This window comes from Pagrus major, chromosome 24 (genome assembly GCF_040436345.1).
Source record: "Pagrus major chromosome 24, Pma_NU_1.0".
Classification (NCBI taxonomy): Eukaryota; Metazoa; Chordata; class Actinopteri; order Spariformes; family Sparidae; genus Pagrus; species Pagrus major.
In genome coordinates, this window is record NC_133238.1 from 4364942 (window position 1) to 4385071 (window position 20130).

The 20130-nt window shown below is 41.0% G+C and overlaps 1 protein-coding gene across 1 annotated transcript in view; it reads right to left on the minus strand.

Moving 5' to 3' along the window:
* Positions 1 to 20130, minus strand: part of ptgfrnb (prostaglandin F2 receptor inhibitor b) — a 96431-nt gene that overhangs the window by 27257 nt on the left and 49044 nt on the right. The window contains exons 8-11 of the mRNA XM_073462205.1: positions 17847 to 17967; positions 16381 to 16600; positions 14949 to 15136; positions 2278 to 2385 (exon numbers count right to left, since the gene is read on the minus strand). Of these exons, the coding sequence (XP_073318306.1) occupies positions 2278 to 2385; positions 14949 to 15136; positions 16381 to 16600; positions 17847 to 17967 (637 nt within the window). The remainder of the gene's footprint in view (positions 1 to 2277; positions 2386 to 14948; positions 15137 to 16380; positions 16601 to 17846; positions 17968 to 20130) is intronic.

Consider the following 20130-nt stretch of genomic DNA (forward strand, 5'->3'; position numbering starts at 1 on the left):
GAACACAAAAGCACAATTAAAAATCTTCACCTCTGGCAGTTTCAGGCCTTGAAGTTTCATTTTATGCAGAGTTTTTTAGATATCCGTCTCTCAAACGTTACAGCTGAAAAAAGGAAAATGTCTTTCAGAACAGTGTCCCTATTACTGTGGATATTCAGCAGAGCTCACTGGGGACACTCCAACAAAAGGTAGTCCCAATGAAAACTGTTCACAATGAGATGAGATACAGAGTAACCAGGACACTGTTTTCTTTAAACACATTCCTGCGTTTTGCTCACCTTAAGCCCCTTAAGACTTTATTTATAATTAACATTAACAATAACACATATGATGAATTGTGTACATTCTAAAAATTGACCAGACCACATTGTGTGGAGAAGAGATTTAGGTTACAGTTTTAATAAACGGTTTCTCAAAAAAAAACACTTGATGGTTTACTGTTTTATCTTCATTTAGTTTAATTATCATTTATTGTTGACTTATTCATGACCCGATTTCATTTTTATTTATCAAAGGTCAGAGTGGCCTCACCCTAAAAATGACTCATTTCCAGGCGTCAGATTTGCTTTATTAGTTATTTTTATGCACCACAGCTGCCCGTCATTAGTTGGAATGACAATGAAACTAACTTCTAAAACACTGTTCACAACAATAATAACACAACACAATCATGTATACTACAACACCCCTTCCCTCCCATTGCGAACACATCCATGCATAACCTCCCTGTCAGCTGTGATACTGAGGGGGGAGCAGCTGTCTGAGAGAGCATGCTCCACAACCACCAGTCCACCAATCCCTGCAGGGCTCCACCGCTGAGAGGGAAGATTTGTGTTTCTATATGGGTGAACGTTACATGGACACATACAAACATACATTCCTGTGAGGACACAGGTGCATAGAAACACATGTCCCAACACTCCAGGAAATGCTTTTCGGCTCTGCCTGTGTTTGCAAGATTATTTTCTAAACAACCAAACACAGACGTAACACAGACGTAACACAGACGTAACACAGACGTACACACACACACACACACACACACACACACACACACACACACACACAGTGAGGAGGTGTGTGATGTGTTTTGTCAGCACACTATGAGAATATAATATAGAAACCACATGTTAGATGTATGGAAAGGGAGAGGCAGAGAGAGATGGTGACAGATGGACAGAGGGAGGTGGTGAGCGATGTATGACATCATGTGATATGCTTAAGTTAAAGAGTATGGAGTGATGAGGAAGAGGAGGGAGGACAGAAGATGGATGGATGTTTAGAGTGAGGGAGGAGAGGAAATGAGGGGGATGAACAGAAGGAGAATTAGATAAATGGAGTGAGGTGGGGAATAACGCTTTGCACATAACTCCTTTTAACAGCATCCAACATCTCTATTCTATGGGGAATGTAACCAAATACATTCTCTGTGCTGTGCAGTTTTGATGATTTGTATTTGAATATTTTCATTTTATAGTATCTTTCCTTTTACTTCATCACATTTCAAAGGGCACTGTACTTCACTACATTTATCTGACAGATTTAGTTACTGATTTCACAGATTGACGAACAATATCTGGCTCTTTAGCTGCTAAATGCTCCACTGTGTTCACCAGCTAGATGCTAACTTCTTCTGGTGGTGATGGGCAGGTAGTGTACTGTGAGTTTATCAGAGCTGAAAACTGCAGCTTGCAGCGTCTAGAATCAACACTGATCAGAGCGGTGAGACTGAACTAAAACAGCTGGTGGTATAACCAAAATAATGAGCTGACAGATGCTGAAAGCTGCAGTGTGATCTGATGAAAATAAGCTCATTTCAGATGTGAAAGGTGATAGTTAATCTACAGTATGACAGGTAACCACGATTTTAAGCTGCAAACATCCACCCACAAAAGAAAGTGAAAGCATTTCAAGGGCTTTGTGTGTCTGTTTGTGTATGTACATGTCCCAACAAGAGCGAGACAGAGTCTATTTCATGTATAAAACCATTTGAAATGAAGGAGTCACATCATTCTTATTAGCAGTGCTGTTGACAGGTTGGCAGGTGAAGAACACAGCAGAAGAATGTCCGTGTGAGTGTATGTGTGTGTGTTACAACTGTTACTTTGCAAGTAACAATCAGCCAACCAAAAAGACAATCAGCCAACTCAAGAAAAAAACAGAAACAGTAACTGGTAGTGATTTATGAGTGTATGTGAGAAAACATCTACAAGTATGTGTGGTCTACCTATGTGTGCGCTCGTCGGTGTGTGTGTGTGAGTGCACATTGGGTTGTACCAGTCTTTGGTGAAGATCCAAGGACACTGAGGGAACACTCCATCTTGGCCGTTTCCCATGGATAAACACTGCTGTCATCTGATTGGATGGCGATGGAGAAGGACGGGCCTGCAATACCAACACATCAGCTCCAATAAGCTTTATTCAAAAAACATTTGACATCTCAACACCGACTGTTTTTAAACTTAACTATACTATGATTCTGCATGCATGTCCCCGAGGACCGGCAGTAGATGTGAGCTTAGTGGGAGAAAATTGTGTTCAGCTCAGCTTTCAGATAGTAAACACTGCTTTAAAGTCACAGTCTGCAATCTCTCTGATATGCTGCAATCCACGAGGAGGAAACAGCTGTGGTGGAGATGAAAAGAAATCCACACAAATAAATATCAGAGTAACTAGCATAAATGTACTCAGTAATGCAGATAAAAATGCCAGTAACAATTCTGGGGTTGAGAGTAAAGTTGAAAAAATTATTGCTAATGCAATCCTGATCCTGCCCCATTTCATGATGTCATAAAGAAGATTTAGAAGCAGATTTCCATATATATCCGCAATGTAGAAAAATGTTTGGAGCACCAAGTAAAAGTATGAGTTTGGGTTCAGGACAGTTTATCACATTAAGTTTCTGTTTCAGATCAGATTCTGTTCTGGTTATTACTCCGCCAAGTAGGTTCTGTTTGTGTCCATTTGTCTGTTTGTTGGTTTGTCAGCAGAATTACACAAAAACTACTGAACAGATTTGGATGGAGAATGGCTCTCAGTCCAAAATAGACCATGTTAATGTTTGGTGCAGGCACAGACAGTGCAGCCAATCATTGGGGTTAGGGTTACTCATTATCAAAAATATAACTTTGGGTCTTTGATCAGGTTCTGGTCTCATATTTGTTTGATTTGTTGTTGATTATGTATTTATTATGTATAGGGAGTCATGCTATGCGGGGTAGAGGTGAAGTCTGAACAAGTGAGTCTTGAGTCTTTTGCGGAAGATGGCGATTGACTCTGCTGTCCTGACATTGGTCGGGAGTTCGTTCCACCACTGGGGTGACAGACCAGAGAAGAGTCGCATCTTTGCTGAGCGGCCTTTGTTTGCTCTTAGCGATGGTGGTAACAGCCAGCCAGCTGATGTAGTAGAGCGAAGTGCTCACGCTGGGGCGTGTGGTCTGACCAGTGTGTTTGGAGGTAGATGGGTGCAGTTCCGTTGACGGCCTTGAAGGCCAGCACCATGGTCTTGAATCGGATGCGGGCTGCAACAGAAAGCCAGTGGAGGTCACGGAGGAGGGGGGTCACATGGGAGAATTTGGGTAGATTGAAAACGAGGCACGCTGCAGTGTTCTGGATACGTTGCAACGGTTTAGTTGCAGAGGCTGGGAGTCCAGCCAAGAGCAAGGATTACACCCAGGTTCCTCACAGTCAATGAAGGCGATACCGTGACGTCCTCGACAGTGACTTACAGGTCCATCTGAGGGCAGTCTTTTCCTGGGATGAAGAGGAGTTCAGTTTTACTAAGGTTGAGCTTGAGATGATGCACAGTTGTCCAAGCGGAGATGTCTGCCAGACATTCCGAGATGCGCGTGGCAACATGGGTATTGGAGGATGGGGGGGAAGGAGAGGAACAGTTGGGTGTCGTCAGCATAACAGTGGTAAGAGAATCCATGTGATGTGATTGCAGAGCCTAGTGATCTAGTGTGATCTGAGCCTTGAGGGACACCAGTTTCCAGAGAGTAGGGTTTGGACAAGGAGCCATTCCACGTGACCTGAAAGGTGCGATTTGTCAGGTATGATGTGAACCAGGTTAGAGCAGAGTCAGTGATGCCAAGTTCGCCAGAGTGGAGGGGAGGATTTGGTGGGGGACTGTGTCAAACGCAGAGGATAAGTCGAGGAGAATGAGGACTGGCGAGTGGGACGAGGCTCTGGCGGCACGGAGGGACTTAGTCACTGTGAGAAGGGCCGTCTCAGTGGAGTGAGCAGTCCTGAAGCCTGACTGATTCGGGTCAAGGAGGTCGTTTTGTGAAAGATAGGAGTACAGTTGGTTGTAGATGGCACGTTCCAGGGTTTTAGAAAGGAATGAAAGAAGAGATACAGGTCTGTAGTTTTGGATGTCAGCTGAGTCTAGGGTGGGTTTCTTTAGGAGTGGCTTTACTGTAGCTGTCTTGAAAGGAGCTGGAATAAGGCCTGAAGTGAGGGAGGAGTTGATCAGGGTGGTGAGGAAAGGCAAGATGTCGTGTGAGATGTTTTGGAGAAGAGAGGAGGGAATCGGGTCAAGGGAACAGGTGGTGGCACGGCTAGACGTCACTAGTGTGTGAACATCTTCAGAGGAGAGAGGGCTGAAGCAGGTAAGGCTGTCATAGGTGAGGGTTGGGGGAGGTGCTTTCTGGAAGGGCATAGGAGTAAATGAGGAGCTTATATATTTTACTTTCTTGGTAAAGTAAGTTGCAAAGTCATCAGCAGTGAGGGAGGGGCGGGGTAGGAGGGGTGAGGAGGGAAGAGAATATGGAGAATAGTTTCCTGGGGTTGGAGGCAGAGGAGTTGATCTGCCTGGGTAATGACATATCTGTCGTGTAAAGTTGTAAAGGTCTTTTAATGGCCGAACTTTTAACTAAACCTGATGTGCAAGGTCGCTCTTGACACAAATCTGGGAAGTTGGAGCTAGAAACTGTTTGGAAAAGAGCACACACTTTCAAAAAATACTTGGCAGGTGACTGGACGATCAATCTGTCCATCACCATATATCTACGATTAACTTAGATCAACAGTTGGAGAGCAATACCACCAGCAGAGCCAGATGGTAAATCAAACTCTTACCAGATCCAGCCGAGTAGAGTAAAAACAAGTTTTCATGGAGAAAAGCCTTCACTGTCATTCTTTGCTCTTCCTTCAATTAAATAAACTCTCCAGTTCTGATAGAACTGATGCTGTAGCAGCTACACTCACTTCTGGACGAGCTGCCATTATTGTCGCCTTTCTTTACTGATTATCACACTTGAACCACACCCTTAGCTGCTTTCTTTAGCCGCCAGTAATTTCTAAAAGGATGCTGATTAGTTTAACTCTGTGTGTTTGTCCACAAGTACATAGCTTGAAGCCTAGTAAGATGGATTTGCAAGATCAAATGATCCAATGATGTCACAAACCTGCTATGCAAGGTGCATTTTGACCTGTCATGATTGAAAAGCACCTGAATTACTAATAACATTAATACAGTACTAGTAAGCCATGACAGTGTGACAGTTGGCCTGCACAATGCCAGGTTGCTTTCTGACTGTCATGTGACTTCCTCAATGAAAAAGACCTATTCTGTGCATTGTATTTTGATATTTCTTGTCAAAATTTTGGACTGATGGTCCTCCTAGAAACTAAAGTCACACAGGTGACCAAATCTTTGACAAGGAGGAACTTTGACTCGGATGTGTCAGCGGAGGATAGGTTATCTGGGGTCACCCACCAAATATCACTGCAGACTTTAATATTTTCCTCTGGACTCATTGGGGACAGATGGCTTGGCGGACAGACACATGGGCAGATGAACCAACTGCTAATCTTAGACCAAGACACTAGTGTTCAGTGGTTCTTTGTTCACTGCTCTGTTAGGAAATAAGTGCTGGCTGAATGTTTGCTTGTTAAGCAGTCATTAACTCTTATGTACACATTAATTCATGTTTGAGTGTGAACAAGTTGATGAGAGCAGCTACAGAAAGAAAGAAGAAAGCTGTCATGGTTTTCAGTGTGATTGTCTTTGATAACATTTCCCTAACAATGCTGTATTACTCATGCTGTCATGCAGACTAATCACTGTATAACACATACACTCTGTGGATAAGACATGGTCCCTGGGTGTTGGCGCTGGTGAATTGTAAGTGAGCAAACCAGCCTTCTGCTGAATCTAACAGGAGAATTCAAGTAACACTTGAGAGAGCCCAGTCCCAAAATGTTCTCTACATAAGACATGTTCATGTTGGGAATCATGGCTACTGTATAATTTCTATCTATATTATGTATATATTGTATTACTGGTGTTTTCTGAGCTCTCTGTCATGAGACTGCTGTGAATATGTTGTCCCCTTTCCTACACTTCTGTAGTACAAAACAATAATGCCTTTTAAATTAATTTGAATGGATGAATGTTGTATTGCCAATTTCAGCTTTCTAACCACACAGATTTCAGAATAATGATGTCAAAAACAACATGAATGTCTCATTAGCTTCCAAGAAGAGCAATGCAGAATTCGGTACAGGCACAATAAATGAATCAAACTGAATATAATCCAGGCCATTAAACAATGAAGATATATGACTAAATCTCTTTGAACAATCTGGGTCTGGTTTGGCTATTAGTGATAATATTTACCCACACATTTCAAAGCAAAGACCTGAATTTGTCCCTAATTTAGCCAAAGTATGTAACCCTCTTAGTTGGAACATACCTCAAGCAATTACAGTGAGAAAAGCAAGTCAAACCAGAGGGCAAATTCTGATCAGTATTTGAATAATATCTTCAACATCATATAACCTGTTCTCATTCCTGGAAAGCAACATAAAATTATCTTCTATCCCAGTCTTGCCCAAAGTAAATTCAAAGCTGTTGAACCATTTGGAGTACAGGCATGGTTTTGGGTTCTTTTGAAAGGTGAATGTGAAAGAAAAAGCTGATGTTTTTTCCCCCAAGCAGTAAGAAGCTCTGTAAGTGCTTCTGGCATTAATCTATAGTAGTTTGAATATATATAGTAGTTTAATTTTTTAATCCAAAAATCAGCCTGCAGATGACCTGTCACTGCCCCTATTCGCTGCAAAAACGCAATGGGTCCACGTCCACGTCATATAGTTTAACATTGTCCAAGTTCAAATTAGATAACAATATCAATGAAAATTAACATTTAACATGTTTTTCTGAGGAAAGATTCAGGTGCTTGGTAAAAAAAATGCCATGTAACAGAGAGAAATACTCATTGTAATTCTTTCTTTCTTTCTTTCTTTCTTTCTACTAAGTTTGTGCTTAGGTGGAAAAACAGCCTAGTCAAAGAGAAAAACACACAAAACTTCATAAACATGCATAAATTCCAGGTTTAGGGCTTTATAAACTGATATAAACTATACATTACTGGATTTGAAATCACATTGGCTACATGATGCATCAATCATCCAGAGTCTGGTGTTTAACTGGTTCAGGAGGGAAGAGAAGGAAGAATGTGTCACTTGTCTACACAATCACTCATTGGCTATTTCAGGCTCTAGGGCGGACATACAAGCTCCTATTTGCTCGCTCAAATGAGCTGTAAATCAAACAGCTGCCATCTCAGGATCTCTGGTGTAGAGGGATTATGGAGTGTGCTGTGAAATGAGGAGTCTTTTTACAAGGAAAGGTGTGTTTTGGGCTAAATATGTTTGGATCTACTGGACATTTGTGAATGAGAGAAGACAGCTTTTGTTGGAGTATGATGTACTGGAGCACTTTATTGGTGCACTGGTATAACTTCATACATGCTAGTTTGCTAGCTTGTTTGTACTGTTTATGTACATTATGTAGCTTTTTTACCTTCAAAATCATATGAATATTAACAGTGATTTGTAATAGCAGGTTGTATGGTGTCTCATACTGTTGCAACCCTACTTGAACTTAAATGATTTAAAACTTTGTAGAGTCACTGTGTGCTCAGATGTCAGTGGTGAAGTCAGAGGTAAGAGTTAGAGGAATGATATCCTGAAGTATAAAAATTAGATCCAGGTTATAAAAATATAGATTTCCCCTGAACATTTGGGAATATTGGAAATGTCTGAACGGTCGGATTTTAAAATGTTACCATCCATCTACAGAAGTCACTTACACTGAATTATTTAACAATTTATGTGCTCGTGAGACTTTGCATTGCCATATACGTCCTCACAGAGGATCCCTGTACAGGCAGAATACCACAACACGTCTGAAACATTCAAGATACAGCTGGAACTGGAGGGTTGCCAGATTGTGGATGTGCTTGTAACACACACACACACACACACACACACACACACACACACACACACACACACACACACACACACACACACAAGTGCACAGACGTTCAGTCCCCTAAGGCGAGTATAAGGGGTTCTTGAAAACTGCTCAGCTTGAAGCTTGAAAGCAGTCAGTGTGTCGGTTTGTGTGTGTGTGTGTGTGTGTGTGTGTGTGTGTGTGTGTGTGTGTGTTGAGGTGAGGAGGGAGCTCTGTGTGGGGTCAGCTCAAAATGTTCAACTTGGATACACAAGCTTGAACACTTGAAAGATTACACACACACACACAGGCAGGCAGAGAAAGAAAAGGAAAGCAGCGGTGCAGATCTCCGCAGCTGGCTGATTGGCCAAAGGGCTTCACTTTGAAGATGTCCCTGTGAGAGAGGGAGAGAGGGGCGAGAGAGGTAGAGGGAGACAGTGGGGGTGAGAGAGTGAAAAGATGGTGGAGAGAACGGGGGAGGAAAAACAGCATATGATAGAGAGAGAAAGAGGAAGTAATGCTCACGGGCTCCTGTCCTCCCCAGAGAGAGAGAGAAGATATCTTCAGTCTATCGCTCTCTCCTTTGCCATCTCCTTTCTTTCTCTCCTTCTTCATCTCAAAGCCTTTCTACCTCCTACAAACCTCCTTCACATGGTTCAAAATGCTGCAGCTCATCTTCTAGAAAAGATGTGGAACACACTGATGTGTAGGGAGGGTCTAAATGCTCCATGAGCAGATTTAGCAGTTTTGTATTGCATGTAGTTGCCAGCTTGCCAGTATCCACTCCCAACAGAGCTCAACATGTTTTGAAGCTAATGCAAATCTAAATATTCTAGATTTAAACGTACTACAAGGAGTTTCTAACAGGTTGGTAACAGTCTCAGTTTAATACTGATGACACTATATGAATACATCAGCAAACAAGACCACCAGTGAGAACATTGGCTGTTGGCTAAACAGTTATTATAGTTCTTCTTAATGCCTCACCTGGTCGGATTTGGTTTTATCCAGGTCTAGTAGGTGTTTCTTGTAGCCACTTTTTAAAAAAATAATATCATCATATAATCATACATTAGTTTTTAACATATACAAATATATATCATTTAAATCCCTTACATTTGTATTGGGGCTCAATGTAACAATTTAATTCAACTTTATTGTATTAATCATTTATTTATTGGCCAAAAGCAAGGAGATTATATCGTGCTGTAAAAAATGAGACCTTCCTCGTCTCTCTCTGTTGTCTCTACAAGCCGTGGATGATGTGTTGAAGTTGTTTAATGCTGCTGGACTCTCCATTTCTTTGTGAAGGACATGGGTCAGATTTTCCACGACAGTCCAAAGGATGTGGCTTTATACACGTTCTCGAGTGCCTCGTCTCAGAGCCTCTCTCCGCTCCGCTAACGGAGAGCAACAGTAGCTAACATTTAGAAATGGAGTCTGCTAACTTTAACTAACAAAGGGAAAGCTTTTGCTTTTTTCTGAGTGGAACACCACTGTGGTAAATACAAATCCCAGGTGTGTAAGAGTTTGTCAGACATAATGTAGGTGCTAACTACAAACAAAACTTGTGACATCATAACAATGTGATGTGTTGAAAACAGCATACAGTTCAATTTACCAATTTGTTTTTGCTTGTTTATTTGTCTAGTCTTATCTTGTCTTGCTATCCACATTGTTTACACTCTTTTTTGTCTTTTTTTGTTAGTGTTGTTTGTATCATGTCTCTCACTTGTCTTGTGTTGCATCACTTAATAAAAAAAAAAGAAAACTTGTATGTTGAAATAAACACATATGTAACGCTGTGATCCTACCCCGCTGTGATCCTACCCGCTGTGATCCTACCCTGAACTGACATAGTGCAGAAACAAGTGACAGAGACACCATTCACCCTGTTACAAGACACTAATCAAAATCCAGAACTTTCCCAGCTCACAAAATGGATTTTCTCAACAAAAAAAAAAAAAAAAAAAACTAATGTTGAAAGTTTTATCAAATTTATGGGACCTTACAAAATCAAACTGTGACCTGCACATTTCCTGAACCCAATGGAAAACAGACAGGTATCACAGAAAGATAGAAAACCTTCAACTCATCACAGTACAAATATCTACAGAGAAAATAAAAGCACTGAATGTGATGTTACAGACAGTTTTTATATATTTTTAAAATATCAACACTTTCACAAGCAAAGGTTTCAAGGAAATTAAAATAATCCTTTGTGGGAATATCTACAGTCAAAATAACCAGAAAAGTGTATTTTTCAGCTCTGAAGCAATATTTAACTAGATCTGGGGCACTTTATGTAGGACCAAATAACTTCTAGATGTAACAGAGCTACAGTAACACTACACAGAACTACAGTAACACTACACAGAGCTACAGTAATACTACACAGAGCTATAGTAATACTACACAGAGCTACAGTAACACTACACAGAGCTACAGTAATACTACACAGAGCTACAGTAGCACTACACAGAGCTACAGTAATACTACACAGAGCTACAGTAACACTACACAGAGCTACAGTAATACTACACAGAGCTACAGTAGCACTACACAGAGCTACAGTAGCACTACACAGAGCTACAGTAAGACTACACAGAGCTACAGTAATACTACACAGAGCTACAGTAACACTACACAGAGCTACAGTAGCACTACACAGAGCTACAGTAACACTACACCGAGCTACAGTAATACTACACAGAGCTACATTAACACTACACAGAGCTACAGTAATACTACACAGAGCTACATTAACACTACACAGAGCTACATTAATACTACACAGAGCTACAGTAATACTACACAGCTACAGTAATACTACACAGCTACAGTAACACTACACAGAGCTACATTAATACTACACAGAGCTACAGTAATACTACACAGCTACAGTAACACTACACAGAGCTACATTAATACTACACAGAGCTACATTAACACTACACAGAGCTACATTAACACTACAGAGCTGCAGTAATACTACACAGAGCTACAGTAATACTACACAGCTACAGTAACACTACACAGAGCTACATTAATACTACACAGAGCTACATTAACACTACACAGAGCTACATTAACACTACAGAGCTGCAGTAATACTACACAGAGCTACATTAACACTACACAGAACTACATTAATACTAAAGAGAACCAACATTCTGATTCTGGTGCCAAATGTGAAAACTAGTGGAGATTTTTGAAAAAAAACCCCAAAAAGACTCCCTATGATGAAAGTGATTACTGTAACCATTCAACAACAGCTATTTATATAAATGCATGTTGCCAAGTTTCCTTAGGGTCTCTTGGATATTCAGGACATTTTTCAATTCAATCCAGTGAAAAATCAGAGATTGCTAAGGTTTAAACTACACATATAAAGACTCATAAAAATGCTGAAATTTAGCTCAGAGGGCCAAACTTCCAAAAATCATAACTTAAAAATAATTTGGAGTACAGCTACAGGATTTGGCCAGGTCCCGTGAATTTTTGAAGTTTTAACATACATTTTTTGAGAAAATCCTTGACAGACAGACAGTTCCACTTGGCTCCTCCCCTGAAATAAAATAATACAAAATAAATGTTTTATTTTTCTCTAAAAAACATTGAGTTAAATAGAGTGTTTTTATGGACTTATTGGTAATCTGTCTGTTTCTGTCGATTTAACAGCTTCGAAGCTTTCAACAGCCATATTTATGTCTGACATAACAGTTTGAACTCCAATTAAAAAAACATCTTCAAAACAAATCTTCATGGCAGCACTGAACCATGATCAGTTTCTTCCGTGCACTATATTTGCTGCCTTTCCCCTTAAAATGTTGAAATACTTCGATATTCAAAACTCTCTGATCATCTTATTCAAGTGACAACTATTTAAAACTTTAATACTCATTAATTCTCACTTTTCTGATCTCATCTTGTGTTTTACATCAATTCTATGACATTATTATATTAATTCTTGGTTGGTCTTGTGTGTTACTACCTACCTTGATACTTTGTGTTAAAGGCTTTAATTATGAAGAACCTTGTAACTTTTATCTTGATAAGTGCTATAATATTTTACTGTACTCCTCTACCTTTGCCCCTTTCTCTATTCTATCTATCCATCAATTAATCCTTCCATTTCCTTCTCCCTTCCTTTAGTGTCCTTCCTCTTTTTCCGTTCCCATATGTCCCCACTTTGTCTCTCTCCACTTTGTTTCTGTTTCTCTCCCTCTGCCTCACCCTTTGTCTTCGTCTCCTTTCCACGTCCAACTCACCACCTCCTTCTTTGTCTTCCTCCCTGTTGCCCCCTTCTTCTTCCTCCTATGCTTTCTAATGCTCCTGTTCCTCTTGCTCCTCCCACTGTCCCACTGTCTCCCACTTCCCAGTCAGATCAAAGACAGTTAAGTAGGCCAGTGGCTGTGGTGGGCGTCAAAGGGCTTAGGGTGTGTGTGTGTGTGCGTCTTTATTGTGCACATATTATTAGAGAACTGGTGTTGGTTATCATTAACTAACATTAGTCACTGTGTAGGTGGAGTGTAAGTGTGTATATTGTGTCTACAAATGTACAGAGCAGAACTAATACATACATTCTACTGAGAGACAGTTAATATAGGATTTACAGATAAGAAACACAGACTTATTCTCGTATTTGTTTGATTGTTTTGAAAGTGGTTGAATGTCTGGATAATGGTTTTAAAATTAATGTTGAATCTCACCACAGAGCTAAAAAATATTTAGTCTTCTGTTATTCTCTTTGTACACAGACGTAGGATATTTCAATAAATAAGCACAATGTATTAAAAAGAAAAGACTGCTTCAAGAACAACGAGTGAGACAGACCCAAAGGGTTAAAGATGGGACACAATTAGAAACAGGAAGTAGTCGGACAGTGCGCAGAGGAAGTTTTTCACCCTATCAACCTGTGTTCAACACAGCTGCTGGCATTTTCACATGAGAACATTAACTCTCACTGTTCCTCTTCACGCAACTATCAGAGCCTCGTGAATCATTTTAATAAGGGTGTCACGATTTCGATTTTGAATCGAAATCGATCAAAATTAATTCACAATCTCGAACTTTGAATTAAAAAATAGAATCGTCGATGCTGCCACACCCCCATGTCACGTCCGGTCGGCTTGCCAAGGGGAAAAAAACACACACGTGTTGAAGTGCTGCGAGTCAACCTCCTCTAACTTAGCTACTAGCTAAGCCAGTAGCTATTAGCTACAGCCAGTCAAACGATAGCATGGTGTTACACCATTCCTGTTCGGCTCCCGGACCGTGGTCGGGAAGCACAGGGGAGATGATTTCCTCCAGGGCCGAAGTTTATGTTTACCTTCGGGGTGAACCCCCTTTCACGTGTTAAGCTGGTCGGGAAATAATACCAGGGAGCTTTGCTGTATCTTGAGGAGCCGTCTCCTTTAATCACAGCCAAACTGCAGCCTATATTGTACACTTTATTGCTGTCGCTACTACTGCTACTCCTTTCGCTTCTCCTTCCTCTCCCATTCATTCACTGTCCGCACGTACGCACGCTCCCTCACTCTCGCTCGCCCACTCACACCTTACATATACAAGCTTGTATATGTCCAACTGTTCGGAAATAGTTTGTTAAGACACTTAATTGTTCAGAGAAGACTGTGGACATGGCTGTTTTATTTTTTTGTTTGTTTCGTTGTGAACTTGAATGTCATCTTCTGTGAAGAAGACTGCAGTTACAAAAGAGAAACTAGATGGCAGGTTATTTTGTTTAAGTTTCCAGTTGACTTAAGATATAAGTTATTGTTACATTATGTTGTTAATAAATGTTTTAAATTTGACAATATAGTGTGGTACATTGCGAACAAAGGTCAGATATTATATTGCATAAAAGTCTAGTTTAAAAATGGCATAGCAACCTGTGCTTTAAAAAAAATAAATGTAAAAATCGAGAATCGAATCGAACCGTGACCTTAGAATCGAAAATTTAATCGAATAGAGGATTTGGAGAATCGTGACACCCCTACATTTTAATGATACTATTTTTTTTGTTTCAACTTCACCTCTGAGAACAACAGTTTGTCCATGAGATGGCATGCCACTTAATACTACAGTACACATGAACCACTTTGAATTGCAGTAGAGAACACAAGGGCTGGAAGCATTAAATCAGAAACCTGGTCAGAATCCTCCAGTCTGGGTAAAGTATGAAAAAAGGCAAAGACACACAATCAGAACTGACCAAAATGGATCTGAATTCCTAAAGTGCTCTAGAAAGAAAAATGTTCCACAAAGCTCTACATTTGACTTTTAGCAAAATAATTATTTTGTATGGCTCTGCGCACCAGTCAAGTTGTAGTTTACATCCATGTGTGTCCAGACTCACTCTCAGATATAATTCTGTATATGTAGAGAAGGCCCTGAAGGAATTAACAATTAGGTGTAGTTCTTGATGAAATGGAAGATGTTTGGCCAAGTCAGTGATGCAAATGCTTAAAGTAGTTTATTACATTGATGCAAAAATAAAATCTGAGATCTCTGGGGCTTTGAACAACAATTCTGTGGGTTCTGGGGAAATATCCCACACATCCAAGTGTTGGAAACATCACATGACTTTCCAAAGATGTGATTGGCCAATCAGTGTTTTCAGCTTTGACAAAGTAATGAAATGTTTTGAAACTCAGTGCAAGTTGTGTGGACAAATGAACACATCACAAACGCATTGACCTACCATTTTCTTGAAAGTCGATCTTGACTTTGTTAGACTCTGCGCTAGTGGCTCTGGTCCATGTTTGTCCTGGCTGCTGTTTTGTCCACGCAGTGATGTCACACCAGTAGTAACCTCTGTCAGACAACTGGACACCTGCCAGGCGAAACCGGAACTCTGCTGGACCAGACTTTGTCAGAACCAGACTGTCTCTGAGTAGAGGTAGAGGGTGACAGAGAGAGAGAGAGAGAGAGAGAGAGAGAGAGAGAGAGAGGGGGAGAGAAATGCATTTCAAAACAATTAATTAATCAATCAATCAATCAATCAATCAATCAATCAATAATTCAAACTTTATTAATATAGCACCTTTCAAAGAAATCAAAATGCAATTCCAAGTGCTTTACAAGTGACTGACAAAAAAAAACATGGGAGATTAATGCACAAGAATTGCAATAAAATGCATAGTTAAAATAATAAAAGATACAAACAAGCAATTAAAACAACAATAAAGATAAAAATGACAAAAAATATTGCATGTAAAAGCTGATTTAAAACTAGAGAAGGCAATTTCAGAAGAAATTGCAGTGTGAATGCTGGATGTGGAAAAACTGACACTAAACTGCATTGCTGGCTTTAAAAGTTGACTATTACCAGTAATGTATGGAAGATGCAGAATAGGCTGATGCTAAACTGCACTGCTGAATTTATTTTAGTTGAAGTAGCATCTGAAGGAGTTCTAGTTGTAGTATTAAAGTGCAGTGAGGTTGAAGGATTCAAAATACACTATAGGCTGGGAGTTAAACTGCATTGCAGGCTTGAATTTGTATGGAGAAGCAGCAGAAAGAGTATGACGGGTTGTAACTTTGGGAGTCAATTCCAATGAACGCGGCTGAAAAGTTGAATAAATCTCATAATGTATCACAGATGGAGAATATACTAAGCTTAAAATGGAGTTTCTGGCTGTAAGAATGAAGAATCATGTAAAAGTTGAATAAAGAAGAAATGGCCGGTTAAGTGTGAAGGGAATGAAGGGTGCAAAATATACTATAAGCTCGGAGCTAAACTGCATGGCTTGAGTAACAGCAGGCAGTTAACTGCATCGCTGGCTTGAATTTGTATGTAGACACAGCTGAAGTAGACTGAAGAGTTGTAAAAGTGGGGAAGGGATGAAAGATGCAGTATATAGTGTAAGCCGGAAGCTAAACTGCATGGCTTGAGTAATAGCTTGGAGCTACACTGCAAAGCTGGCTTTGTTTGTATCAAGAAGCAACTGAAGAAGAATAAATACTTGGAAAAATTAAAGTCAATTCTTATAATTACAACAGAAAAGTTGAATAAATCTCAAAGATGTGGAACATTATAAAGTCTTGATGGAGTTTGTGGCTTAAAGTATGAACAAGGAGATAAAAGTTGAAAATAATGTGCATTAATGTTAACCATGTAACCAGGTGTGTACCTCCTGTTGGGGTCTGTAGCTCCTCCGTGCTGCAGGACATTGTCAGGACTGAGAGTCATGATGGTTCTCACATTGCTCTCCAGACTGTCCTGTGATTGGATGAGCACTGAGTAGCCCACCTCCCCAAGGTTCTCAGTTGCCACGGTACAGCTCACCTCAAAGGTAGCCCCACCCACTGAGGCTGCACGGACTTGTTTGGCAACGACGTTCAGAGAGGGACCTGAAAATACAGACAGTCCATCAGTGATCAACTGATTAATCAATTCGCTTTAAGAAGGACATCATTCAGCCCAGCAGAGCGTCTGAGGGGGGAAATCCCCCACAGTGGGCAGCAGGAAGTGATAGGCGATGACACTATGAACTTATTCTGCTTGCTCCCTCACACACAAGTTTAAAAGCAAACTGCTTTTTGGGGTTTAAAACAAAACTGGGGGAGAGTTCCTGCCTCAAGTGGAGGAGTTTAAGTATCTCGGGGTCTTGTTCACGAGTGAGGGAAGGATGGAGCGTGAGATTGACAGGCGGATCGGTGCGGCGGCCGCAGTAATGCGGTCGTTGTATCGGTCTGTCGTGGTGAAGAGAGAGCTGAGCCGAAAGGCGAAGCTCTCGATTTACCGGTCAGTCTACGTTCCTACCCTCACCTATGGTCATGAACTTTGGGTCATGACCGAAAGAATAAGATCCCGGATACAAGCGGCCGAAATGAGTTTCCTCCGCAGGGTGGCAGGGCGCTCCCTTAGAGATAGGGTGAGGAGCTCTGTCACACGGGAGGAGCTCGAAGTAGAACCGCTGCTCCTCCACATCGAGAGGAGTCAGCTGAGGTGGCTCGGGCATCTGTATCGGATGCCCCCTGGACGCCTCCCTCGGGAGGTGTTCCAGGCATGCCCCACCGGGAGGAAGAGACCCCGAGGAAGACCCAGGACACGCTGGAGTGACTATGTCACCCGGCTGACCTGGGAACGCCTTGGGATCCTCCCGGAGGAGCTGGAGGAAGTGTCTGGGGAGAGGGAAGTCTGGGTATCCCTGCTCAGGCAGCTGCCCCCGCGACCCAGCCCCGGATAAGCGGCAGATAATGGATGGATGGATGGAAAACAAAACTCATGGTTCTGTTACTAGCATGTTTTTTTCTGATTATGTCACATAACCTTTTAAGGTAATGTGTTAAGGAATCCAGGAGGAATTTAAACTAATGAATTTGAAAGTAAAGTTGGTTCTGGCACCATCACAAAACACTATCCATTAAGATTATTTTGCTGATCAAAAATCTCTAAGAGGTTCTAATTGAGTGTTCCAAGGTTAAGTCCTTTTGCTTTCTTGACAGGACATGCAGACAAAGATGCAAAGATATATACAAACAGAACATTAGCTTTCTTTGGATTTATCAAATGACATCAAATGACTCAATAATTCAATAATAAAACTCAACAAACAATAGAAATCAGAAGGGCAGATAAATTAATTTTTCTTACGTTTGGTAACCCATTGTACAGTGTGCGGTGAGCTCTGGTGCTCAGCGGTCTTCACCATGTCACCCTGGCTGTTAACACTCCAAGCAGACACAGTGCAGACATACTGGCCCATGTCGATCTCCTACAGACAGAGTAAAATTAAGACAGTGGTCACCAGTTTCAGTTTTTAGAATTTAAGCTCTAACGATGTTGTTTAGCCCTGGGACTTGCCCTTGGGCTGCGTTTTTCTGCCTGGACCCAGTCCGAGAGAGTAGTAACCAAGTCCGACCCAAACTGTACCCAAAGCAAACCAAAGCCAACTTGAGCCCAATACAATCAATGTATGCTGAAACACTAAGTTTGTGTTACCCATTTCACTCAGTTGTTATGACTTATTTTTACATTATATGTATTTATTTTGACAATATATTGTCACTAAAAGAACTTGTAAGCCCCATGTCAAACGATGAGACCGAATTCGACCCGAACCTGGAAATCATTTCTAAACTTTGGTCCAAACCCAGCCAGGCCTGTGGGGTCCTGACAGGTCCTGGCAGTTTGGGTTAGGTATCCATATCCATGCTCTAGAATCAAGAAGGCAAGTTGTTAAGTCACTATTTTATAGTGTAGTTCAACATCTGTTCTTCTGATTAATTCCAAATATTGTGTGTCCTTTAGATTTGCATTGTTGCATTGTTTAATCATATACAGTTGTGTTCGAAATAATAGCAGTGTGTTTGAGTAAAGCTCAAAATCGTTACAATAGCTTTTATTTCCATACACGCAAATGCACTGGGAACACTGCACATTCTATTCCAAATCAAAACATGAAGAAAAATCTATCAGATTTGTTATTACTTTACAAAAAGGAATATTAATGTGTTAGTGTTTACTGTATAAACTGAAAAATACTTGAAGATTTAGCTTTCCTGTGAATCACTAAACAAATATTTAGTTGTATAACCACTGTTTCTGAGAACTGCTTCACATCTGTGTTGCATGGAGTCGACTAACTTCTGGCCTGTGAACAGGTATTCCAGCCCAGGTCGATTGGACTACCTTCCACAATTCCTCTGCATTTCTTGGTTTTGCCACAGAAACAGCATTTTTGATGTCACCCCACAAGTTTTCTATTGGATTAAGGTCCGGGGATTGGGCTGGCCACTCCATAACATTAATCTTTTTGGTCTGGAACCAAGATGCTGCTCGCTTACTGGTGTGTTTGGGGTCGTTGTCTTGTTGAAACACCCATTTCAAGGGCGTTTCCTCTTCGGCATAAGGCAACATGACCTCTTCAAGTATTTTGATGTATTCAAACTGATCCATGATCCCTGGTATGCGATAAATAGGCCCGACACCATAGTATGAGAAACATCCCCATATTATGATGCTTGCGCCACCATGCTTCACTGTCTTCACAATGTACTGTGCAGACCTGCCAACCTTGTAGAAATTTTATGCGTACAATTGCATTGGCTGAGAACTATAGGGATACAGGCGATTAGCAGTGACAGCAAGCGGGCGAAGTGGGATCGGTTATCCAGCCACTCTGGCTTGCTTGAGGCACTGAATTGAATTGAACACGCGAAGCATTTGGCTAGGAGGAGCAGGTGAGCGAGGGTGTTAACATGTAGCGCTCTGATGGCCAAAAGCTTTTCACTCCACTTACACGCAGATTGTTGTGGCTCAGCGGCAGAATCAACTTCATAGATTGAACCTGCATAGAAACTGAAAGCGGTGAACTGCGAGATGCAACAAAATGCGTACCTGGAGAGCAGCAATTCGTACAAGCACACTTAAAGTGAAACTCTCGCCAAAATGCAACCTAGGCTTTTTTTGTGAAGGAACCCAAGTCAAACCTTCGTGTAAAAGCATAATTATGACGAAAAAGCCACTTTTAAGATTTACCGTATTTTCGTTTTCGGGTCAAAATCATTTTCAATTGCGTGCTAGGGGCAACTTTACGGTAGCATCAAAATCGCTATTTTTAAAACACTAAGAAGACTCGACACAGCATGAAACTTTGCTCGTAGTATCACCAGGGTCTCTACACATGAACACGAGCATTGAGAACATTGTTTGTGTACACAGAGTTTACTAAAAAGAAGGTTCCCAGAGTGCAACGTAACATGGAGCTTTCCACCTTTACTCTCCTCCATGTTACGTCGCACTTGGGGATCGACGCTTCTCGACTGCCAGGAGGGTGGCGAGCAGAGCAAGCTACTGCTAGTGTGAGTTGTTCAAAAACCTTCTTTTTAGTAAACTAATCACAGGTACATTAATAGTACTCCAACACTTCTTCCAT